General features: G+C 43.0%; 1 protein-coding gene and 1 long non-coding RNA gene across 2 annotated transcripts in view; one reads left to right on the top strand and one right to left on the bottom strand.

Moving 5' to 3' along the window:
- The window catches only part of RIN3 (Ras and Rab interactor 3), a 59184-nt gene that overhangs the window by 20171 nt on the left and 13272 nt on the right, over positions 1-25741 (top strand). The window contains exons 4-7 of the mRNA XM_071745746.1: positions 15634-15706; positions 18095-18186; positions 19992-21455; positions 23840-24148. Coding sequence (XP_071601847.1) covers positions 15634-15706; positions 18095-18186; positions 19992-21455; positions 23840-24148 — 1938 coding nt within the window. The remainder of the gene's footprint in view (positions 1-15633; positions 15707-18094; positions 18187-19991; positions 21456-23839; positions 24149-25741) is intronic.
- On the bottom strand, positions 14064-15858 carry LOC139797014 (uncharacterized). The gene is made up of 2 exons (XR_011726244.1): positions 15642-15858; positions 14064-14839 (listed from the first exon to the last, which is right to left on the bottom strand). It is a non-coding gene; the product is annotated as an uncharacterized lncRNA (long non-coding RNA).

Here is a 25741-nt window from a genome sequence, read left to right as displayed (position 1 = left end):
GGTAAATCTTCTGTGTCTTGGAGTTATCTAATATATTGGCTTTGGTTTATTGTCTCTGTGTTATTCCAACTATTTTATAAACTTTATATATATTGTCTGAATGCTTTAAAACAATTAAAACTTCCTAAGTACCCTGGTAGGTCTGCTTGTGTTAGGTTAATGAAGTGCCCTTCACTCTTCCCTGCTATTCTGTAAACATCAGAGTAGGAGACCTCTGAGCACCCTGTGTGAGTAGCTGCAGACCAGAGACATTCTCTTGCTGTGGAATGGAAGTCTGTTGACAATTTGGTGTTATGCTTACTGAGGGAGTGTACAGTCTATCAGCTGCATAGCTTAAGGACCACTGTTGACCTGCAGGGCTTTCCCAGGCATCTTGTCTTTAACTTCAGAAAGTAGCTGTAGCTGCTTCTGTAGCTGCTAAATGGAGGCTTCAGTTTGCCACTGAACATCACAAACAGGGACGTGAATCCTTCTGGTTGCTGTCTGCTCTTTGAGTCTGTATGGAGTGGAGCTGGTGCCTGTTCAGTGCCCTTGCCTTCCCTGCTGTATAAGGTTTGATTTTGCTGTCCTGCTTCTAGAATTTCCTTGCTGAGTTGACACACAAGCAATGATCTGTGTAACGTGCCCCATGGAGAGCTGTTTGTTACTGTCTGAGACCTGACTCCCCCTAAAGGGTTAGAAGAAGTGGGAACAAGTTCTCCCCATTACCTTGGTTCAGCTCATTAGACTGACTTGACACATTCAGGTGTAAACTAAAAGTTGAATTTGCCTTGACATATAGAGTTCAGATTTTACAGACATCCTCACTTCCAGTTAAAATTCAAGTTGCAACCCCTCCCATCTTACCAGCTGCTTCTTGTGGTGTTTATATGGAATCAGTGCAATCTCAACTTCACAAGTGACACAAGGGAGGATGAGCTATCTTTAGAGGTGACATGATGGCTCCGTGCCATCTTTTCAGTTATGTCCATCTCTTACTTCTACATATGCAGCTTTAAACAGCAAATTTTACTGCTCAGCTGTTTGTAAAAAGCCTATCTCATACTTTTCAGAGAGTACCTGAAGAGGTTTTGCCTAGTGTCATAACGATGGTGTGGAGGTTGCTGCCCAGCTCCTATGGTCCACTTATGGCCCTTAGGGCCATTCAATGAAGTAAAAAAAAACCCAGCTTCCTAGCACTGCACTTCCAAGTAATGGTGAATCATTGTTTTTCTCTTTCTTTTCCCCATGTCAGATCTGCTTTTTTGATGTCTAATGAAATATTTAGGGAAGTATAGTGTTCTGAGGGGGATTTAATTGTGATTTTTTTTTAAATGGAAATCCCCAAAGAAACCACTAGGTAAGAAACCTGTTTCCATTTTTCATGGGGAATTTCAACCTGTTCTATAGTCCTTAGAATCATAAAACAGGAGAATGAAGAGACTGGATTTTTAGATTTTTCTTCTGATTCTTCATCTTTGGTTTTAATTCCTTAAGAAACTGGAAGGATAGGCCTGGTTGCAGCAGCAGGTATGGTAGAGACCCAACAGCAGATAGCATATGGTTTATCAGAAAGCTGAGAAACCCAATAACTTTCAACGACTTGAATCTCTGTCTTTTCTTCTTGTCCTGAAGGATCCCTTACTTCTTGCTCAGAACAGTGAGTATGTCCCAGAGAGAAGGCTTGTTACAAGATTTCTTCTATTTAGAAATGCAGCATTGGAAGGATTCTTCTCAAGCTCTGCTAAAATCAGCTACTTTTTGCATTTTCAGTTCTGAGAGTTGTCTCCTACTGCTGCTTCATCCTAAAATGGAGCCCTGGCCTCACATACTTTAAGAGCTGAACACCATTTCCTTAGCTGACTCCTACTCTTGGCTCTTCTCAAGCAAACTGGTTCTAACCTCAGGTCCATATTCTCTTTCCCCTTTAAGTATGTTGCACAGTCAGAAATCATTCCACATTGTAGAAGTATTAAAAACAAAAGAACCAGATGTTTAAATTAAATGTGCATGTTTGAAGTAAAATACACTGCAAGCTTGGAAGAACTATCTGACTATGATAGACCACTTGGTGCAGGTAGTGACAGTAGCTTCTACTTTCACAAAGAGTTACGAAGATATATGCCATGGGGTAAAGTCCTTTAACAAAAAAATGCTCTCATGCTATAAACTCACTGTAATGCTTGTAATGCTTCCCTTTTTCTGATGAATCATGTGAATTACAGCTAAAAATAATTGGATTTCATTAAACACGAGTTGACCATATACCTCTCAGACATCTTGCACATTTGCTCTGGTGCAGAATGTGTGGTAATTGTTTTCCAGGCTCTTCTGTACCAAAAAAGGAGGACGTGTTTCCTTTTCAAGTGTGCAAAATGCCACTAACCAGAAGTATTTGAAAAGAATTTGCACAGAATAAAAAAGAACACATTGTTTTTAAAAAAAATTATAGAAATAACTATGGAATTGATTTGCCAAGTCAGTACTGAACTCCTTGGGCTCATGTCCTAAGAGGTTTGAGGCTGGCCTGATCCTGCTTCCCCCATCACTGCAGTTGGCTTTGCTCACTTAGGGGTTTATTTTCCTGAGGCTGTTCACCTGAACCCATGTTGTGGATTTGCTATCCTTTTTCCTAATTTAAACCATACCTGCATGGAACCATACTCACTAGGCACTGCAAGCTGTTCAGAAGCACATCTTCCAACATGCTGGGCCAACCCGAGCGTGCAGCTGGAGGAGGGGGTTGTAGTGAAGCCTTGTCTATACTGTGGTAACTTCATTTACTACAGGAAAATCCTGAGATTTAAATTGAAACTCTGTTGCTCTGATCCTCTCAGCTTATTTAGAGGCAAACACTAAACGAACTGGAGCATAACAGAGGTCTTGAAATAACCTTAGCATGATCAGATAGAAAAATCAAAATAAATTATCTCCAAGTAATACAGAAATGTCCAGATCACGATTAAGGCCACCTTTGAAAGATGAGATATAGTGACATTGGACATGGGTGGATTATATTCAGTCTCTAGTAAATAACCAGCAGCTGCACTTCAGGTTATAAGGTATGGGCTTCTGTTAAGGACACACAATATACCTTGACAGAAAAGACACAGGCAGTTATTGCCCTCAAAATCAGTTTAAGAGTAATCACCAAGCATTGCTGGTAGCAAAAAGGATGCTAATAAAAAAACAAAATGTCCTGCCCTGGTCACCTTATTTGGCCTTTCTTAAAGTTAATCCAAGCTCAGGAAGTACAGGCTGGAGCCTGCTATAAAAGGCTTGAGACAGAGCAGGAATTTAGGAGAAGGCCACAACTCAAAGCACACGGCAGCAGTTTGCCTGCCTGGTAAGTTCTCTGACTGCTTTAACCAAAGGAGACATCTCCACCATGACTGCTCATGAGGACTTGGCTGCTTTGTACATCCACCACCTCTGTCCATCAGGACAGAAAGAAGAGTTACAGCTGCTCTAGAGGTGTCAGGAAGGCAGGTCTTACTGGGCAGGCAACACAGCAATTTAGACAAGCAAATGTGTTCATTCACATACCATGTTTTAGGAAGGGTGAAATCAATTTTAAAAGGGAAGAGATTATTTAAGGGCTAAGATTTCACAATCTACTTTCTTGCCTTAATAATCCCGAATAGGTTCAGTCTAATGCTGTGAAAGCAATCTTAACTCTCAAAGCTGACTTTGTCCCACTTCTACACTTCAGTTCCTCCTTCCCAGGCATATGGGGGGGGTGTGTGTGCGTGTGAGTTTTTTATTGTAGACTACTGCCATTTGAAGGATAAAAGGGACATGTGCAGTCAATCCATCTCCTATAGCAGTAAGAGATGGTAATAATCCAGGGAGCAGTATGTTTACAGGAGGGCATTAGAGTAAATGGAGGTGGACTTTGTTCAATTCGCAGACTTAGCTCTAAAGAAAGCTGCTGAAAGTCCTGGTCTGCACAGCTCAGCCAGCCTGCAGTGAGCACACCTGGCACGGTGGCAGATCTCAGGTGCAAAGGATGCAAATTCCTACCTGTGTCCCTGCCTCATGGGTCAGCAGCTTCAAGCACTATGTGGATATTGAGAAGAATATGTATTGATATGGATATGAAGGATATATATATATATGGAAGGATATTGAGGTGCTGGAGCAGGTCCAGAGAAGAGCAAGGAAGCTGTGAAGGGATCCAGCACAAGTCCTGTGAGGAAGGGCTGAGGGAGCTGGGGGTGTTCAGTCTGGAGAAGAGGAGGCTCAGGGGAGACCTCATCACTCTCTACAGCTCCCTGAAAGGAGGGTGTAGCCAGGGGGGGGTCGGTCTCTTCTCCCAGGTAGCTACCAGTAAGACAAGAGGACATGGACTTAAGCTCTGCCAGGGGAGGTTTAGGTTAGGTATTAAGAAAAAATTCTTTACAGAGTGGTTGATCAGGCATTGGAATGGGCTGCCCAGGGAGGTGGTGGGTTCTCCATCCCTGGAGGTTTTTAAAAAGAGTGGCACTCAGTGCCGTGGTCTGGTACCCACAGTGGTAGTGGATTAAGGGTTGGACTTGATGATCTCAGAGGTCCTTTCCAACCCGAGTGATTCTGTGATTCTGTGAGGGCATGCACAGCTGAGCATGAGACAGGGAAGAAGAGGCAGATTGGATAGGAACAGCTCAGTAGATGCTCTTCATTGGCTCAGACACCTTAAGATGCTGACAACCTGGCCACTATCACCAGGTACAGTCCATTATAGCAGATTTTCCTGATTTATTTTGTTAACATTTATTTTAACAAATGTTGCTGAGGCTGGATTAACAAATTTGGAAGCTAAAATCCTCATTGCTAATATCACAAGGCAGCCAGGTAGTATTTTCCCACATGAACTGCTATGAAGTACTGAATTGAAGAGGTCACAGGAAAAAAATGGGAAGCTAGCCCAGATCCTGCAGACTACTCACAGTGTAGCTCCATCAAGGCCAGTGGCCAGTGGTACAGATCATTTTTGTGATATGAATATTTTTGTGGTAGTGTTGGCAGCTCTTGTAATAGCTTCCTCAGTTTTGCAAGTCTTTTTGCTAACACCCTGCCTGCTGGAATCAGGAAGTAGGGTGAAGATAGGCAGAATTTTAATTTTTTTTTCCCATAAAGAGAAATGACCCCCACAATTGCAGACAGAAACCTAAATATGTAACCTTAAAATTTCTTGAAGACTGAGAAAACAGAAAATATAGGAAAACATCCAATAGGAAGACAATCTCCCATTTTTAAAATTAACTCAAATAACTTTTTTTTAAATCTCTTCTGAACTGGAATCGAGATGGAAAAGGTGAAAATCTGTGGTACTGACTGAGGTCAGAAACATGTGATCTTTCACTTCATAGCTAAAGGGAACAAACTGAAGTATGTGCTGGTATTTGTGACACTGACTTCTAAGATGAAGCCTTTTATTTGGGTAGCACTTCCATATTTTCATGGGAGGTTTTCAATACAGGGCTGAGTGAAGCCTTGAGCAATTTGATTTGACCTCATGGCTGACTCTACCTCGAACAGAGGTTTGGACTTGAGACCTCCTGGGGTCCCTGCCAGCCTGAGTGATCCCATGAGAGAGAACCAGCCAGTGAGACTGTGACAGTCTGAGGGCAACCTCAGGGCTGACAGTTCTTAGAAGGGATGTCTCAGAAAAGCAGCAAAAGTAGTTCCCATTCTTTAAGTCCCGGGTTCTGGGAGAAATACTGCTAAGATTTACAGAGGGATGGTGGTGAAAAAGGGTAAACAAAACATAAATATTTCCCAGGTTAGTGTTTCACCTTTGATCTCCCCCAAAGCTTCTTTTCTTTGGTAGATACCTTGTGTATGGGGCAGAGAAGAGATCATACTCAGTCTGTGTAATGCACATTTCCAGTTGAATTAACTGGAATGCTTGAAAAGGCCCAGTAGTGCTCTATAGATGCAATTCTATGTCCTTCAGCATATTGCAGAGGTAAGCTTGCTGTAGGCTGAAACAGACTTCATCACGTGGAGCTAATGGCACTGCATGGCTCCTGGGATGGTTTTGCACAGGTGGTAAAGGGACTTCTCAGTTGGAGGTAGCCAGTCCAAGGAGTAAATGTACAACCTGTCCTTCTTGAGCCTAACCTTTGGAGAAAGTCTTTGGTTTATCAGAGGGCAGGCATAAGGGCCCATCAGAGAGCACATTCAGTTACATCTATTATCACACTAATGGTACCACAGTTCTTTTATAAACTTCACTTTATCCAAAGCGTTTGGCTTCCTTGAGTGAAAACCTTGCAGCTTTCAACAACAGAAAGAAGAATTCTTCATACTGTAAACTAAGGCATGAAAAGCCGGAGAGGACTATTTATAGTTCTAATTTCCTTTGAATAGATGAGAAGCTAAACCTGACATTACAGAGTGAAAAGATCAAGTAATTTCTTTGGGTTTTTTATATCCCACGCTGCTATTCAGCAAAAAAGCAGATAAAGAGGGGGCTGCCATGGCAACCACCTCATGAACCACCCTGGAGACTCATCTACCAGCCAGAAAGGATGTACCTTCGGCTTCAGGTTTACTATAGAATATGATTTTACTGAATATATATATAGAGAAGGCAAACCCATCAGTAGTCCCATAATTAGTAGTTAGGGTACTGCAGACTCATGAACACACATAAATGGAAAAGGCTGTAGGCACTGTCCCAAAGAGAGTCAGGAGCAAGGTTTCAGGTGAGTTCAGCCTGACAGGCTGAATTCAGCTGAACTTTCCCAAGGAAGATGATGTCTTTGCATCAATTTTATAGAGTGAGAGCTGAGGGACAGGTTACTGAAGGGGCTCAGCCAGCCACATACCACCAGTCCTGAACAAAAGTCACCAGCACTTTAGTTGCTGGTCTGCAGAAGGGCCCTTTGCCTGCTGAGCACTTGACTTTTGTCAGCAGTGAGGTGCCAGCACTTCTCTGAAGCGGAAAAATTGGTTTCCTTCACAGTATGGCAGCAGAATTGCCTGTCAGGCTACACAAAAAGCATACAAAAATGTCTGAATAGAAGTGTTTTCCTTTATTGTTGCATGATGAAGTGTGTGATTGAGGCAAAGAAAATGCTGTCAGCTCTGGGCCTGACTAACCTGAAAAAAGCAGTAATGTGCTGGAAAAAATAATAGCAGTTATCAAAGCTGATATCCCTAATTCCATCTCAGTTAAAGCAATAATACATTTCAGCAGCAGAACTTGTCTGAGAGTACATTTTTCAAGGATTAGCCAATCAATGAATAAAAGTTAGTGTATTTTCAGCAGGGGAAGATGGAAAAGCCTCTATCTAGTCAAACTTAAGCTTCAAATTTTAAGCAGTTTAATTGCATATAAGGAGGCCTCTAGACACACAGTGCAGTATCCTATTTTCTCATAGTAAATGACTCCTATTTGGTATGGTAGGCACCCTTTCATTAAGGAGAGTAGATGACAAATGTTACCTTTTAAAGTGGTTCCTGTTGCTGCCTACTGTGTGTCTGTGTGACAGCTCTGAAAATGGAGAGCTACCCTAGTTGTCTTCAGATTAGCCACCCTCAGACTCAGATAACAAATTGCCTGCATCACCCAGAGCTCAGCATGGGCTAATTTCCCCTGTTTATGCATGTGTTTCATTAGCAAGAAAAGTTTACCATCACTGATGGAGCTTTCTGGCATGAAAGACCTATCACTGAGCAGGTCTGATCAGCCCTGGACTCCAGCTCAAGGAATTCCATTTTACTTTTGCTTTCTGTTGGATTTCTGCCTCCACACCTCTATGTGGCCTATTATAAGGGCACAAGAGATATTATTATTGTCTGGTCTATTGTCTGTGGTTTGATTTGAGATAGAGACTAAATGATATCTAGTCCCCTAAGGATGTCTAACCTAATCTTTCCAAGGTCAGTCTGCTTGGTAAGGATCAGTTCTCCATTATCCCCATTGCTATTAACCCTGAAAGTCGAGTTAGGGTCAAAGAGTCCCCACTCCAGAGACTACTTTGAAGTGGAAGCCCATAGTCTTGGTTTGACAAGAGCAGCAGCTGAGGGCTTCAGGGATATGGTAAAGCATGGTAAGAAGACACAATTTATAACCTGTTGTGCATGTTCATAATTTCTCTGCACAAGGAAAGCATAACATCCCCCCAGTTCCTGCTCATTTGGTGTGCTGTTATTTTAAAACACAAACTGTTCTTAAAACATGACTGTTGTGCAGCTGTTTTTTCTGCATTTAACAGAGCCAGGTTTCTGTGTGGTTTACAGGTTATTTGGGAATCATTCTGTTTGCTTATAGCTGGTGGGTTTTTTTCCTTTTTTTTAAGCTCTCATTCTGAAGAGCTACCTCCTTTGTTTCCATGCAAACATTCTCATTTTTACTTTTGGCTTGAAACTGATAGGACTGTATGTAGGGAAAATATGTTGGAAAGAAGCCCTCTGGGTCTTGTTAGCTTTGTTAATCCTCACTTTGGCTTTTTTTTTTTTTTTTTTTTTTTTTTTTTTTTTTTTTTTTTTGTGGCCTTATTTTTCACTTCCAAGGGGCATAATGCAAAATCTGTGCATAATCAGAGCTAGAGACTATGCATGCTGTGCTAGGATAATGTTGTCTTACCCTACTCTGCTCAGTAGCTTGAACATGACCCAAAACCTCTTACTGGTTCTAAAACAGCTACTCTAAATTGGTACCTGTAATACCGGTCCCCTCGCCTCAGTGGCTAAACTGCAACAAAGTATAATTTGTCCTTTTTGTTTGCTATTTGAAGATCTTAAAGAGTTTAATAAACAAGAATTCAGAGGTGTAAATGAGGTAAATAAAATACTGCTTAAAATAAAAAGGGTAGTAAGGGCTTCACGCCTTGGCCTTTGATTAGGTGGGACCACAGCTCTCAGAAACAGAAATATCATTTTTCCTTTCACTTTTTTCACCCTATTGACCTCTGCTGTTTCAGAGTGGGTTAGTCCCTTTCATCCTTCACTCTTGGAAAGTGTGGTCTTCCTTACTGGAAGTCTGTTGTGCAGAATGTGGTTTTGGGTACTGGACATCTTCCCTTAAAATACTCAGAAAACTTCCTTTTTCTATATGATTAGCCTTAACTCTATGGTATTTTGTGATGTATTTCAGAGACTGAAATAAACTTACTTTCAAAATAAGTGAGAAAAAATAAAGATTTGTTCTCATGTTTATCTATACCACCTGGAAATCGTTACTAAGAACCAAACTCCAGAATTTCAAATCACAGTGTCCTTCCTGTCACATGAGGCACAGCAGAGACCCTTCATGTATTTGAAAGCTTACTTCACAAAGTTTGACCAAAGAAATTTGCCTTCTGACAGCATCTTGCAAGTACCTATATTTAGTTTGTCTCTTCAGCCATATCATAGGATCATAGGATCATAGGATCAATGAATCACTACATGCCCTTGCAAAAAGTCCCTCCCCAGCTTTCTTGTAGGCCCCTACTGGTACTGGAAGGCTGCTAAAAGGTCTCCCCAGAACCTGCTCTTCTCAACTGAACAACTCTCTCAGCCTGTCTTCATAGGAGAGGTGCTCCAGCCCTCTGATCATCTTCATGGTCCTCCTTAGGACTTTCTCCAAGACCTCTGTGTCCTGGGTCTCTCCAGTCTCTAGCTGAAGAAGCAGTGCAAGCCATGCATGGAACATCTACAAGCTTTAAGGTGTTTATTCAAGCACTGAAAAGGTGATGCAGGGCGAGGATCTGACAAGGAAGGTAAATGCTTTGAAAGGGAACAGCCACGTGCCAGACTGTACTCAGCTCTTAACCCCTGAAATAGCTGGCAGTGCCCATGAACCTGCCATGACTGTTCACATAGATTCCTGTAAGGAAAGCACGGAGGGGCTGCCTCACTTTTCTTTTCTCTGGATAAGCTGTTGGAAGTACCTTGAGGGCAACCCTCTCAGCTCCTGTGAAGCACTATTCAGAGGAGTGAAATGACTGTACCACGTTTCTGCTCAAGCATCCTGCAGCAGAGGAAACAAGACCAGGAGGCAGCAAGGTTTTGTGCTGAACTAAAGGCATAAAATCTGAGTGGACACCAAGGTGCTGCCCACCTCATTGGCAAATCTGGATGAGCCAAAGTACAGCGAAGTGGCCAAGACCCCTGTGGCTGTTAGAGGTGACAATGGTCCTTTTTCTTTGCATCAGGATATGGACATGCACAGGGAAACAGTGAACTCATCTGAGGGCATCACCCCTATTCTGTCCCAAACTGAGAAGTGTGCAAAAGCCTGTGTTTTGCCTCTTATTTACAATCATAGCATCATAAAATGGCTTGGATTGAAAGAGACCTTAAAGATCATCTAGTTCCAGCCCCCCTTCATGGGCAAGGACATCTTCCACTAGATCAGGTTGCTCAAGGCCCCATCCAACCTGGCCTTGAACACTTCCAGGGAGGGGGCAGCCACAACTTCCTTAGGTAACCTGTGCCAGTGTCTCACCATCTTCAAATTAAAGAATTTATTCCTAATTTTTAACCTAAATCTCCCCTCTTCAAGCTTTAAACCATTTCCCCTTGTCCTCTCACTACACATCCCTGTAAAAAGCCCTACCTCAGCTTTCTTGTAGACCCCCTTCAGATATTGGAAGATTGCTATACAGTCACCTCAGAGCCTCCTCTTCTCCTAGCTGAGCAACCCCTATTTCCTTAGTCTATAAAGCAGCATTAATTTTATTCTGCACAGTACAATTCTATTCTGTGACACATGTAGTTCAAAAATATATTTCTCTTACACTCAAGACCCAAGCTTATTAATGTTATATCACTTTCATAATTCATTAGTTTCAATTTCCTAGGAACTTCCATCAGCAAGTGATTTTTTTTATCATGGGCAGAAGGATTAAACTCTGTAGGAAACCATAAAATTGAAATCCTATACGAAAGTGTTAGCTGAATGCACAACAGAATACTCTGGCAGAAGTCCAGAACTGGGAAGTTTCTGTTGTTCCTTAATGAGGAAGAAAATAGAAAATACTGACAGTTTCACAGAAGAATCACCATCAAATGCAAGAAAGACGAAACAGACCTGAGTTGCCCAAGACAGTCTAGAACTGTAAAACGAAAAAGGAAATTACAGCTTAGACATCAGAAGAAGCTGAGGCGTCAGATTTCAGAAATAAAAAGACCTTGAGAAGAGAGAACAGATAAATGGTGACAGTGTTTTATAAGAATACAGAACATGAAGGCCATGCAGTACTCTCTAGAAGGTCATAAAAAAGTAATACATGAACCAATACGACGGGCAGATATTAGGAACTTTCAAACAATGAGAGCTGTGGCAGAAAGATACCACAAACACCCTAAGGACTTCTACCAATGTGATCTAAATTTCCCTCTATCCAGCTAAAGCTCTGTCTCTTAATACCACCACCAGCCTAGTCCATGCATAAGTACCAGAAGGAGATTTGCACGTGATCAGGGAACTGAAGCAATAATCTGAAGGAATTGCATCACACTCTCACACAGCTCTCTGAAGCACAGCAGGTACAACAAGCACAGTGGATTACAACAAACACATCCACCTCAGCACTGGGGCTATGGCAGTCACTGCAGACCTCTATTGTAATACACAGGGGCAAGAAACTGATAAACAAACGTCAGCAACCAGATGTAGAAAGTAGGAAACTTACCTTGTAGTGATCCCCTCTTTATAGCGAGTAAAGGGCTGAGGGTAGGAGAACAGCAAAGCTGGCCAGTGCTGCTTACTGCAAAGCTCACTGTCAGCAAGGTCATGGCAAATGTGGTAGTGAGCCAGAAACTTGTCAAAGCAGGGAAATACCTGGAAGAGGTCTGGTTAGGACACGGTGGAGTTATAATCCTAAATCTTAAAATCAAAATAGAAAGTGGAATCACTCCTATAATTACAATTCTCACAGTCTGACAGAATCTGGAAAGATGAGATCATCTCAAGTACATCCAAGTAGGACTTATGAGGATGGTTGTGTTGTCAGCAGTCCTCTATCAACCCAAGTCCTGTAGAATAAGGATTAAATTCATTTCTTTGAATGCAGATGTTTCTGAAGGATTATACAGATATAATAAACAGTGAATAGGACTAAGTGAACCATTAGAGAAGAAGAAGCTGAGGTAATTGGGTCCCGTGAGCCTATGTTAGCAGTAGGAAGATGGAAATTGGGGTGATTTGTCCATGTGACAACAGGACTAGCAAACAAAATTCTACAGGGAAAAATTAAAGAGGAAAGGAAGGCAGAATGCTCAGGGACCGTGTGACTGAAAACCATCAGCATCTAGATGGAGAAATGATGGGGAGATGCAAAGAGTGAAAAAAACATCAAGAGAGATTCTAGTTAGAGCCTGAAACTGGCACTTTTCAGAGTATGTTGGCATAGTAAAGGGAGAGATGAGATAATCATAAATATTTATAGTAGTTCATAATGTGGGCATGTCCTGTTCCCTTTTTGAGTTGAGGACACAAAACAGATCAACTGTGAACCACTAATTTGTAAAAAGAGTGGTTCCATCACCTATTAAAAAGTTTCAATTAATTCTGATACCTTAGTTTCAGACCACTCAGAATTGCCCATTGATCTACACTTTTCCCCTTTTATTTCTGGAAGGCCACTTTTTTCCTGGGGGCTTCTAAATATCAGGTGAAACTCAGTATGGTGTAGCAATACGTTTAGTTCACAGAAGCCAGCCTATTTTTGCTGTTGCCTTTGATTATATTCTTGATATCCTGACACTGTTCTGGTGAGACACAGATACTTCCTTGCTTTTCAGGTGCCCCGGATGTAGTTTTATGAGTCAAAAAAAGTTGAATTTTGTTACTGCAGTTTTCAGCAAGATTACAGAGCTTTGGCAGAACAGTGTCTGCTTGGGGCTTTTGCAAAAGTCATGAGTTCCTATAAATGGCAACATCATGATCCCTCTGTGAGCAGCAGTCCTCATGTCAGGGAAATGTCCTCAGCTCACCATAGCACATCCACAGCGACAAAAAAGCACCTGACTGTCTTCTCAGAGCAGGGTGCCTTGAGGGCAGTAATGGTACTGGAGGAGAGATACTTTGTCCCCAGAAGGTAGCAGGGAGACCTTTTAGTCGTATAAACTTGCTATTTCCTTCAAGCTATTTTCTGCAAGTTATATTATTCTTTCCAAGAATCAGAACCATGCAGCAAGGAAGACTCACATAATGGTCTCCACAAGTGAATGACAGCCATTCCCACAAGAGATATTCCTCAACTGAACCCATCATCTGCCACGTGACAGCAAGGCATTGTAGTCAGCAGAAGTCTGGATAAAAACGGATTAAGGAAAAAGCATTACAGTTTCTCCCTAGAGAAACCTTCACCACGGGACATTGCAAGGCTTTCCCCATGGGTACAGTGCTGGGAGCAAGTTTCATGATAAGGCCATGATAGCCTTGTGCAGTCTGCTTGATGCTGCCACTGCCAAAATTTACGCTGCCATAAATTTTCAGGAGGAGAAGACAGTGGAGGTAAAAATGTCCAAACCCACCTAGCAGAGCTATGGGTCTCTGTACAATGAATTCCAGTCTGCTTACAGATACACTCACATTTTTTACCCTCTGACCTCCTAAAGCAGACCAGAGAGAGTCCAGTTTCTATATACCACATACTGAAAACTTAAGTTCCAGCAGCTTTTGTACTTAGACTGTTCTAGCTATATAGTTCCTGGTGATTTGTGGTGGTTTATGCTATTTAACTATAAATAGGACAAGTAACCATACATTAACAAGGCACTTCCATGTGCATACTCCTGACGCTGAGGGGCTTGTACTAATATTCTTCTGCCTAAAATTCAAACGCAGAACTTCCTGGCATGGAAACAAACATTAATCCCAATCCAAGAGATTTACTTACATCTGTAAACATGTACAGGTGGAGCCTGCTCTCCTATGTACACCTGCAGTTTGGAATGCCAAAGTGAATATGTGGTTCTTAACAGAAAAAAAAAAAAAATTCTTTATACCATCATCTGCACAAAGGAATTTATTTAAGTGCTTGAGATTCCAGTGATTCAGACTCCTGGGTTTTGGTTAATTCTCTGGAACAGTACTGGGCTTTGTCTTTATTTTTGTTTCCTGTGTCAGAGCTGTGAAACAGATGGATTTCAAACTATAGGAACTGCTCATGGTGGATGTTTAATAGAAATCCCTGGCTGAAACATGATTCTTATTACAGAAAAATAAAAAACTTGCTGAACATTTATTTTTCCAGTCTGGGAGAAAAGTAATGGAAAGGGATTTTTTTGCTAGAAATATGCTTTAAATTGCATGTTGCAGTCTGATTATCAGTGCACAAACTGAAGTTGTTCTGTTTGTACTGACCCAACACAAACTGATGTTATAAACGACTTCTGAGAATTCACAGCTTTTGCCTCACCAAGAAATGCCTACATTGGTGTATTCAACCCAAAATAGCAACCTGCAGGGCCTGGACTAGGAGAAAGGGAGAAGTAAAAGGAGGAAATGCCTTGTTTGGGGAATGAACTGTGAAGCTGAACAAAAGAGAAAAGCTCAAACATTTCCTTCCAGTGGGATTCTCTGCAGGCTGGAGAACAAGAGCAAGAGCAGGAAGGAGCCAGGGGAGAGCCAAGCCAGGCAGTGTCCCTCCCACAGGCACTGGAGGCCCTGCTTGGGGGCAACAAATACCCAGGCAGGAAGGCAAGGAGCTGGAGAGGTGCCACAGGGCTGTGAGTCATGGCAGACCGAGGAAGTTGAGTCATGATACCTGAGCTTCACAGCCACATCTCTGAAATGTGGCCCGGTAAACATACTGAAGGAAGATGCAGAGCAGCTGTGGGCACTCCTGTGTGGGCTTGAACTGGTGCTGCTCCCTGAGGACTCCTGGTGGCACAGCTCCGTGCTCATGTTCTCACCACCACTAAGCAGGTATGCCTGGTATTCAAACTTGTGAGTCTGTTTGTGGTGTGTACCTATGGGTATAGGTAATCTGTGAGGCTGTAAAGCAGAAGCAAAGGAGAAGACCTCTCTCCTATGGGTCCATCTCTCTCGCTGCCTTGGGTTATCAGTCAATGTGAAATTTTCTCCACCAGGCAGTGAAGTTTTTTTCTAGCTTAGCCAAGCACTATAATAGCATGTGAGATTTGGGCTACACAATGCCATATCGTGCTGTTGTAAAGGAGGTGATGGAGAACTACTCAATGTGGTGTAGGTTGTATTTTGTCACTTGAAGGAAAGTGCTGTTGCTGTGTAACTCAGTGAGAGGGAGACACAAATAGGCTGTGCTCACACTGCCTGCGTGACCCAGGTCAGAGCCTGCACACATAGTAATGAAAGAGTAATTTCTACTTTTTCTTACTTAAAAGCACTTTGTCCATCCAGACCAAACCAGATTCCAGCACTGAGAGTCATGAGGTCAGCAGATCAGTACATCCTTAGAGATAGCTGGGCTTGTAATGAGCCCTTTGGCTGTGAACTGAGGTTTTTTCCTTCCCATTGTTTCTATTACTATCACAATGCTGATATCTGGAGCTGGCCATTCAGAAATTTAGGCTGAGGCATTTCTGGTTGGTTCCCTGAAGAATCTTGTGTCAATTGGCTGTCTGAAGCCAGTTCTTTATGCTTCTTCACATTAGTCCATGCAAATACTGGGCAATCACAGCATACAGGATATGTGAGCCAAACCCCCCCAAAGCCAGTTGCTGACTGTCTTTTGTGTTTTCCCTCAGTCCTGTACCTGGAAGGATCTGTCCTTGTGTTTGAGGATATCTTCAAATTGGTTGCCTTCTACTGCGTCAGTAGGTGAGTTGGGTTCATTGTTTCCATGGAGGGGTCACTTCACTCTCCCCTCTGCACTGCCTTTCCCCAGTATCCAGTCACAGCACAGCCTCAGATGTTTTCTCCAGTTTCCTCTGATGTGCCAGACCAAGTCAGATGTCAGATCTATGATGGGGCCAAACCACCTGGTTTCTAGCCAGGTGCACCATAACTGCAGATGTCCCTGAAGCTGGAAGCTTTGTCTGAGGAAGGTCCATGGGACTGCAGCCCACAAAGGACGAAGGCACAGGACTAGGGCTAGGAGGGTAGGGAGGAAAAAGGTTCCTGGATTAACCATCTCGTATTGAAAGCAGCTTTAAGCATCCACACACAACTGGCAGCAACTTAGCAACCCTACTAGTGGACTGTTGTCTGCAAGAGACTCAGAGCACTTAGTCACCTACAGGGAATGTGTCATGGAGAGTAATCCTGAAGCAATTTTAGTGCTTTAGCCAAAAGTAAAAAATAAAATAAAGCATTAGAGAATAGACCTTGCTTGTTTGCTCAGTGCAGAAATACTAAACATAGTGGGCACAGAGATGGAAAGGGTAGAAAGAAGATGGGGAAAGATGGAAATGATAGAAAAGATGGAAAAGACCTGTAAGATCTTTTTCGCAAGAGCAGTGTTTGATGCTGATGAGTCTCTCTGTGTAATTAAACTGGTGTCTGCAGTCTCCCCTAAGCACCCTGCAGCCATACCTCCACAACCTACTTACCCAATTCCTGCCTCAGCAGACCTGGTTTTGAGTTGGATGTAAACTTTTGACTTACCCTATATAAACTTAGATGACTCTTAGTTGCTTCCATTAAAGAGGGGAAAGCAGATTCAGGGTATGTTTACAAGGCAGTCAAGTTAGTGACCTAGGTCACAGAGTAGGAGCAGTCTATCTATGGTATGATGCAGCCTGCTGCAGCTTGCCCAGCCAGTAATGCTCACACTATTTTGGGTGCTGCTTCTGCAGCCAGCTGAGTTCAAAAGATTTCTCTCTTACCAAAGGAGCAAAGAAGAGTTCAAATGCAAAAAAAGAATTGGGTATTTCTAGTCAAATGGCTGGTGGGAGGGAAAATCTGCTTGCTTCTGCTTTCCTGCAGAAATGTTCAGGGCATAAGAGAAAGAAAGAAAGAAAAGTTTTGCTGTTAGTTCCTGTTATAGATGTTGCTTCTGAGTGTTGCAATACATATTAAGATGGTTCATGTGATTTCTCAGGATGCTGACAAATGACAGAAGAAATAGGGCATAATTTTCTGAAAGAAGCAAGTAATAAAAAGGCTGCTTAGGCACTGACCCTACCATTTGCTGGGTCTTTGTTTGAGCTCTGCATCATAGAGAGGCCTGTTCTTAGGGCTATAGTGAATATTCATCTAATAATAGATGGAAATTGTTTATCAGGGCTGAAAGGCTCTTGGCAAAAGAAATTTTGGCCTGGCTAGATTACCTTAGATCACAAAAGAAGACAAAATCTGTAGGTAACAGGTGACTTGATGGCTTCTCTACAAGCTGATACCCTGTGAATATAACCAGGTTTTTTTTCTACTAGGGTAATGTGTTAACATTTCCGGAATTTTAGTTTCATTTTTCTACAAAGAAAACCCCACAAAACAAACAAAAACAAAAAGAACCCCAAAATACCCAGAAGGGCCATGGACTCTCTTCCTCTTTTAAACCTGATATCTGCCATGAAAAAAAATACTCCTGAGATCTCATCAGTTTATGTCAAGCAACATGGCAAAATAGCATTCAGTGGTGCTCAGAGAACCCATGGAATACACAGTACAGGGAACAGCAGTAAGTTCTGTATCTGTGTGTTAATGAGAGCAAAATTGCCCCCTATGAATTCATCTACCTACAGCTCAGTCCTCTCCAAATCTGCAGTCACAAATGTGACTTACACTTATTTTTTAAAAGGGGGAAAAGGGTGGGGAGAGAGGGGTAAACAGAAAGAAAAAAAGACTGTAAATCCCCTCCTCTGCAGAAAGAATGGCTTTTCTAATTACAGTAATTACCATTTGTAACACCTCACTTTTCATGGGAAGGTATTTCAACCCTTGTGGCTCCCCTGAGGTGAGAGATATTCTGCTGGTTTTGGAGAAGGAAGCCAGAGCACTGTGATTGAGCCCATTCCATGGAATGAAACATCATCACAGGAGCTGGTGACCTCTTGTGGAATCAGAGTAACCCAGGCTGGCACAACACCCACAATGCCTTACTGGCCATGAGACCTTCTTTGACAACATCCAGGACTTTGCAGAACAGGGCTGAAATTTTGAACCAATTCTATCACTAAAACCAAGGGTAAAATTTGAAGTTCCTAACAATTGTGCATTTTATTCTTTTTTGGTTTGTTTCGGTTTTCATTGTGTGTCTTTTTACAGAGATTTGCTGCCCTTCACCCTGAAACTGCCACAAGCAATATTAGAAGCCTGTAGTTTTCAAGACCTTGAAGTTATCTCTAGTCTGGGTATAGGTAAGTCCCTCAAAGCATCCAGGGTTTCTCTTGACTCACGGTAGTCAAATACAAAAAGGAATTTTGTTCCTAGTAATAATACCAAACAAGCATATTTTAAATCAGATATATAGGGTTGCAGAGTTAGGAAATGCTCTTCTGTTAACTAAAGGAGGTGTCCTTCCTAATTCTTTGTATTAAACACACTCCACTTGAGATAGCTATTACAGTGAGCAACTCTCTTTCATGCTACTTTACTTTTCAGTTTTCCCTCAGCTGTTGAAAACAGCCAAACAATGCTGAAAGCTTAAGAGTTAGCTCACTTTGAGATACTCACTGAATCACCCCAGGGCCTGAGGATCTATTTTTGGATCTTCTGCATTATACCTCCCAGAAGGCATGGGCAAACCCCACTGGTTTCAGTTCAGGCAGCTTTGTGTAACTTGACCTTCGGATTTGCCTCTGACACTTTCAATATCCTCTATTTTGAATATGTTCCAATTTGTCAAACATCCTTGAGTATGGGTGTCCATCCAGTACTTACTGGATAAAACTGCTAGAATGCTCCTTTGCAACTTGAGGTAGCAAGTTGTAAACTTATTAGTGATTTTATTATAACAAGTGTAAACATTTAGATTAAAGTATCAGAAGCATATCATGATTCTCCATCCTTTCATTTTGCTTGAGGCATCAGAGGACATCCTGACTAAGGCAACAGTTCCCAGCAATTTCTGAAAGATAAGATTAAGAAAGTACAAGAGTACAAGCATCAAGGCAATGTTGATTGTAGTCTTCTTCCTTCTCTCCTGTATACTGGTGGTCATAAAAGTGGTGATGCTTGGAATTTTGCTTGCCACAGTACATTCCATGCCAGGAAAGTTTCTGACAGTAGTGGAAGACAACAAAACTGCCATTCCTGCTGTATGAGACAGTGTAACTGGAGGAAACACATCCAAAGGTGTGTAGCCCTCAGTTGGACCACCTCATCTGGTTCTTCACAGTCTGAGTGGAGCACTGTATTTTCATCACAGTGTCCTATCCTGACCACTACTGAGAAAAATAACCAACTTCCCTTTTGTAGATTGGTTTACTCACCATTTCCTCAGCCCATGAGACTTCACAAATATGCACCACGTTTCCTCTCAGGCAGTTTCAAGGCAAGGTACAAAACAGTGAGTGGGTTTGGCTATGGATAATTGTCATCCAAAGCTACAGACATTAACTGTAATTTTAATGTGTGAAAGGTATTTAAAATCATGTTTGCAACTGGTTGTACTGTACTGCAGTATCAGACCTCCGTGTACAACAGACTCTGCCACATGAGCTTGCATAGTAGAGTCATCTTCATCTGATGTCTCTTGTGCTCCCAGTGCACATTGGATCCAGGCTATGTATCTCAGCCCTGCACCTTCCCACTGTCAGCAAGAGGGAGACAGAACTCACCTGGGGTCTTTATATCCTCAGCTCACATATTGGCACTTGGAGGGCAGTGATCCTTGAACCTTAGACCCCTTTTCACAAACATTCATATTTGTTAGTTGTACCTTCCTGCTCACACAGCATTAACAGTTTTCAGTAGATGAGTGTCCTAAAACTGTCAAGAAAGAAGTTTCTGGTGAAGCTTCTGATCTTGTCCCCTGGTTTAAAGCGTCTCACACAGAGAAAAACAGACAACCCTTTCGTTACACTGTGCAGAGGTGTGAAAACCTGTGTACCACTTCTTTTAACAAAAAAAACATACCATTAGCAGCTAAAATTCTCCCAGATCATCTTTTCAGTCTCTCTTTTTGATCATCTTTTCATTCTCTCTTTTCTTTTTTTGACAGATTTCTGGGATTCCTCCTTGAACCACAGAAGAAGAGAGGATCTATCCCACTCTGCAAAAGACTCTGCTTTCAGCACTCCCCAGGCAGACAGTTTAAGATCTACCCAATGTTTTGCAAGTAGCATAAACCACTGCTCATGTGAAATAGAGCTGTCAATAGGAAATGACAGGCTGTGGTTTGTGAATCCTATTTTTATAGAAGAGTGCAGTAATCCTTTTCCTCCAGATGTACCTCCTCCTAAAAGCCACTCAATGAGCACAGACCTGCCCTCTACCACCATGCTTGCTGAAAGGAGGTCTCCCCGCCGCCCTCCTCCACCTCCACCTTCTCATGCTCATATTCAGAAATCCCTGAAGCCTCTGCAGGATTCCATGACTGCCCATGAAGAAAACGAGCTACTTCTTCAGCCACTAGGAAAGAGCATCAAGGAAACAAAAACTGAGGGTGGTGTCAGTAAAGGAGAAGGGAAGCAGAGCTGCCCAGCCAGTGAGCCCTCAGCAGTGAGCCCCAAGAAGGGCACCCAGCCCTCTGTCCCTCCACGGAGGAGGCTGAGTGAGAGGACCTCAGAGGAGAGCTGTGTGGGTAAGCCTGGAAGTTGTGAAACACTGAAAGGGGAACGGAGAGAAGAACAACAATACACAAGTACAGAGAGAAGAGATAACAGGTTGCTGTGCAAAAAGGCTATAGAAATGCCTGGGGAGGTTCCTGAACGGTCTGTATCACATTTTCAGGAGACGAAGCCTGAACCTGCAGAGAAGATGGAGAACATGTCTAAGATACAAAGTAATGCCACGGAGAAAGGAAAGTCACCTCCAATCCCACCACCAAGAAGGAAGAGGCTTTCCCAGGTTCCGAGAATCCCCGAATCCTGCCAGACAAAGCAGAGATCAGTAGCAGAGACAGCCATGGCTCAAGCAGCTTTGAGCAAGAGCAGTTTATCTACCATGGCAGACACACAGACCAAGACTGAACCAGTACATGGCCACAAATCCATCATCTCAGCTGAACTGAAAGGTTCACACTCCTCCTTGGAGGGTCCAGGAGGCAGTGCCATGGCTCAGGCATCAACATCCGAGCCAGACTCCTACTCCACCAGCAGCACAGAGGATGACCTGGAGGTGCTGAGTAGTTCATCCAGTAAAAAGACACGCTCTGTTATCTTGGACAAGGCCAAGAACAGGCTGTCCTTTGCAAGCCTGTCCAATGTCTTCACAGTCTTTTTGTCTAGTGACAGGAAGCTGCAGAAGAAGATAGTGGAGCTGGCACAGGACAAGGGATCATACTTCGGCAACCTGGTGCGGGACTACAGAGTGTACAGTTTAGAGATGATGGCAAAGCAGAGCTCCAGCACAGAGATGCTACAAGAAATCCGGATGATGATGACACAGCTGAAGAGTTACTTAGTGCAGAGCACTGAGTTGAAAACCCTGATAGATCCAGCCTCCTACACTGAGGAACAGCTAGGTAGGTGACTGTGCCTTACTCATGCTCAGGCAGGCAGGATTTGGGGAGGTGAGGAGGGAGACAAATATACAGGCACAGGTTCTGTTTTACAGAATTGTAAAACCTCTAAAAGCTGAGAGATACAAATTGAAGTCTGCTCTGTGATTGCCAGCACTTGGAGGAGCAGCTCTGAAAACTAGGAGGCCAATGAGGGGGAAAATCCCAGTACAAGTGTTTTAAAGGGGAGGGTTTAAGCAGAAGATCTGTATGTTTGTGTGTGTGCATAAGACAAGCGTATGTACACAGGCATACAAATATGAGAGTGTGTGCATGCATAGGCACAGAGTGTTCACTGGAAACAAGAAAAGCTGCCTTTCTCTTGCACAGCTGTGCTCCCCATGGCTTTCCTTGTCCACTGCTCCACACGCTGCAGTGAGAATACAGAACTCCCTGCATTTGGTAGTCAGATCAGGGTTCAGTCACTGTCTCACAAGGAGAGACAAGATTGTGATGGTTTTGTGTGGCATGTTGGAGGAATTACTTCATCTTGCTCTGTGCTTCCCAGAGCTCAGAGGTGCAGAAAAGTTGGCTGCTGCAAGAGCATTTCTGGCTCCAAAGTGTAGCATCTACCTCCCTTTAGCACCGACATCATTTGACTCTGGGGAGGAAAGAAAATATTTCTGGCTGGTTTGTGGTGTTTTGTTGCTTCTCTCTCAATAGTTTCTGAGGGAGCAATGTGCTACTTCTTTCTAAGAAATGTAGTGGCCTATTTAATGTGTAGTCATGATGGAATATACAAAGAGCTCTAGGATTTTTTTATCCCAGTCAAAGCTGTACAGACAGAAAAAACAGTCATGCATGCACTCACATGGTCTTTTGGTGTAAAACTGAGGACCTCAGAACCAACGCAGAGCTATTTATGAGATCCCTAAGGTGTCTTTAAAAGAAGCTGTAAGACCCCCAAGACAGAAAATGGCCAACCACAGAAGTGACCAGGGATTCCAGAGGAACCTGCAGCACTAGTATTAGGTGGAACCCAGCTAGGTGGTGAGCCAGATCCCAGAGTTTCTCAGCTGTGAGTCTCAGCTGGCCTGGCTGTCTTCTTTCTCACCCAGTGAAGTCTCACCCCACAATCTCCCCTGCATAAAAGACCTGCTGCCAGCCCCTTGCCAGAGCTTGGACAGGGGAGCTACAGTTTGTACCTCATGTAACACCTGCAGTCTTTTGTCCCAGGAACCCCTTTATTCAAGGTAGAGGGAATGTCAGCCCAGAGAATTCTGTTTTGAATCTTGATTAGGGAAGGTGGAGAGGAGGCAGAAAGAAGAAGTTTCATTGTTCTGCTTGGTAGAACTGCATGTGTGTAAGGATCCCCCCACTTTCACACAGACATGCCTGGTTAGATCCAGCCCTGTTCTCTGGCAGCTCCTTAACAGGATGGTATGGCCCAGTCATCCTAGGGAGGACTGTCTTCTCCTGTGGAGGACAGGGTTCCTACAGTGGAAGATTTACCATTTGGATTTGAATCATGCTTTCCAGTTCTCTGGATTCTTTGAAATAGTTGCATTTTGTATACATAAATGTTACTGCCTTCTGTTGCTGTCCTCACTGACTGAGGGGATGAACTCTTCTGCCAGTGACCTTTTCAACTTGGTGCAGGGGTGACAAGAGAACCCCATGCACTCCCTCTGTCTCTGCCTTTGGTTTCTAGGAGTCAGGCAGCAGACTTTATCACAATCTCTAATTCTTCCTTTTGTCTCCTGCTAAATATTAAGCAAGTGTTCAACCCACACAGACTGCTTCCTCACCCACAGGTGGCATAAGATGTGACTTAAGTATCAGTAAGTTCGAGTCACTTGAGAAGTAAAGGTGAGAAAATTCTGAGCAGATGTTGGTGTCTGCCTCTGAGCTGGCGTGCACCAGACCCTTTTCAGTGGAGAAAAGGGTGTTTTGAAGATGCAATTGATTTTGCTCTGAAGTTAATACCTCAAATAGGTCTAAGGAAGATGTCAGAAGGTACACAAGATGGGCATGTGTAAGGGCAAGGCTATGAAAAGAAGCACAGTTAGTTGAGGTTCCTCACTCATCCCAGGCTTTCCTGCTGCCTGGCAGTGCCATGCTGGTCAGCCAGGAGTCAGGCAGACACAGCAGCAGCTGCTGGTAGCAGGAGCTATACTATGGCTCCAGTAACAGAGACCACATACTCATGATCATCTCAAGCCTATCCAAGACGTCTGGAGGGTGTTGGTAATGAAATGTTTACTTTCTGGTGTGTAATTTCTGTTCCATGCTCACAGCTATGCAGTAGTGCATGCATAACCAATGCTTTCTTAGGAGTTTTACTTGCCACCTGCACTCCTGTCTTGATTACTTACCATTGACTTTTGTGTTCTCCCTTCTCTATGCAGAAATTATTGCTGAGACAGCTCTATACAAATGTGTCTTGAAACCTTTAAAAGAAGCCATCGATACTTACTTAAAAGAAATCCACAACAAAGATGGATCTTTACAGCAGCTAAAAGAGAACCAACTTGTAATACAAAACACAACTACCACTGACCTGGGCATCACAACCAGTGTGCCTGAAACCGTTGTGCTGGAAAAGATCCTTCACAAGTTCACAACCATGTACAAGGCCTACTCCCCAGAAAAGAAGATTGCCATCTTGCTCAAGTCCTGCAAACTCATCTATGACTCCATGGCTCAGGGAAACCCAGGTACAGCCCTCCTCCTGAAATGGTATCCCTCACTGGTCCTTCTTCACATATCAAAAAAACAGGGCTTATGATACAGTTGTGGTAATATTCAGATTGGAGGTAACAGTGATGGTTGGTATGTTTCATATCAGATGTCCACAGGTTGTGTTCATAATGGGCTGGTTAGTGACTGTGAAGTTCTTTGTACTAATAACAGATACTAGATTTTACCTTGTTGACCTTAAGGTCCGTGACTCTAAAAACCACAATGCCTGTAAGTATGTGTTTTATGGGAAATGTCCTTTCTGAACAGGCCTTCACACAGCTCTCCATAAATCCTCAGAGCTCTGTCCCAGCTTGCAGCAGCTTCATAGGAAATTCTAGGAATGGGTCTTCAGGAAAAGTCCCTTGATTTGGCCTTTAGAAAGTTTTCCTAAATTGAGGAGGGGATGCAGAATAATTAATACTACTGTTTGTTAATAATTCCTGATGCTCTGGTAAATTCCAAAAGCCACTACTGCTCTTCTTTGGTCTGAGGAAGTATGTGCTCTGACTATAAATAAAACTTGGGCCTCAGGCCAGCCACTAAATGCACACGTTAAGCCCCAGGCTTGCAGGCAGGATGCATTTTCACAGATGGACCAGGAAGCCCCTTCCTCCAGGAATCTGCCTCACCACTTTAAGAGCTTATACGGGTGAGCTGATGACAAGCCATGCCTAGATGTGGAGAGAAGCCAGATATTAATTTGCAACATCCTGCAGTTGTTGAACTCACAATCCCCAGAAGTGGTTTAAGCTGTTCTTTATTTTGTACTGACCACAGCCTTGGAGCATTCATACAGGTATTGTTGTGTCCCTCTCAGCCTCACCTCACGGTCATCCCTTAGACAATATGCAGCAAGGTTCAATGACCAATCTAGACACATTAACAGCAGGGCAAGAAGCCACCCCAGGGCTGAGCTGCAGGGTGGGTAGGCCCTCTGTCTTCAAATATTATGAGCAAATTTGGAGATGTGTAGAGGATTTTGCTGTGACTGCTAAAACAGTTAAGTTTGAGAGTAAATTTGGCAGAGATCAAAGTCTTGCATGCCTCATTAGAACCCACATAGGAAACATGGTCTCCTTCCAGTGCTGATGATATATTACATATCCATCACACCTCAGTTAGCTCAGGGCTAGAATTTCTCTGGTTTAGGAAATGCCGTTTTGTCATTTTACACAAGAGGAATTAGGGGTTAGGGAAATAATTCAAAAAACCCTACATGTTTTAAAATATTAGCATTAATGAAATGAGAGGCTTTCATTGTGGTTTCCTATGCTAACCAAAGCACTTCACTTCAGCCAGCTCAGCTGTTTTCTCATGTTGAGTTCTAGTGCAACTGGGATGTGGGTCAGCAGATTATTTCACCCCTGTGCATCCAGCTCCCTCTCCAGTATATATGATCACTGCTGCCTATCAATACCTGGTCAAAAGGAAACTGGCTTGGCATTAAGCAAATGTGCCCAAATTAATTCAGACCTGAAAAAGAGGTTAACAGGAGAATGCTGTTGTCTCCTTCCCAGAAGACAATGGACTCAGAGAGAAAAGGGGTGAAATGTTGTAGGTCTGCTTAG

This window comes from Heliangelus exortis, chromosome 5 (assembly GCF_036169615.1).
Source record: "Heliangelus exortis chromosome 5, bHelExo1.hap1, whole genome shotgun sequence".
Taxonomy (NCBI): domain Eukaryota; kingdom Metazoa; phylum Chordata; class Aves; order Apodiformes; family Trochilidae; genus Heliangelus; species Heliangelus exortis.
This window is presented reverse-complemented; position numbering and strand designations above follow the sequence as displayed.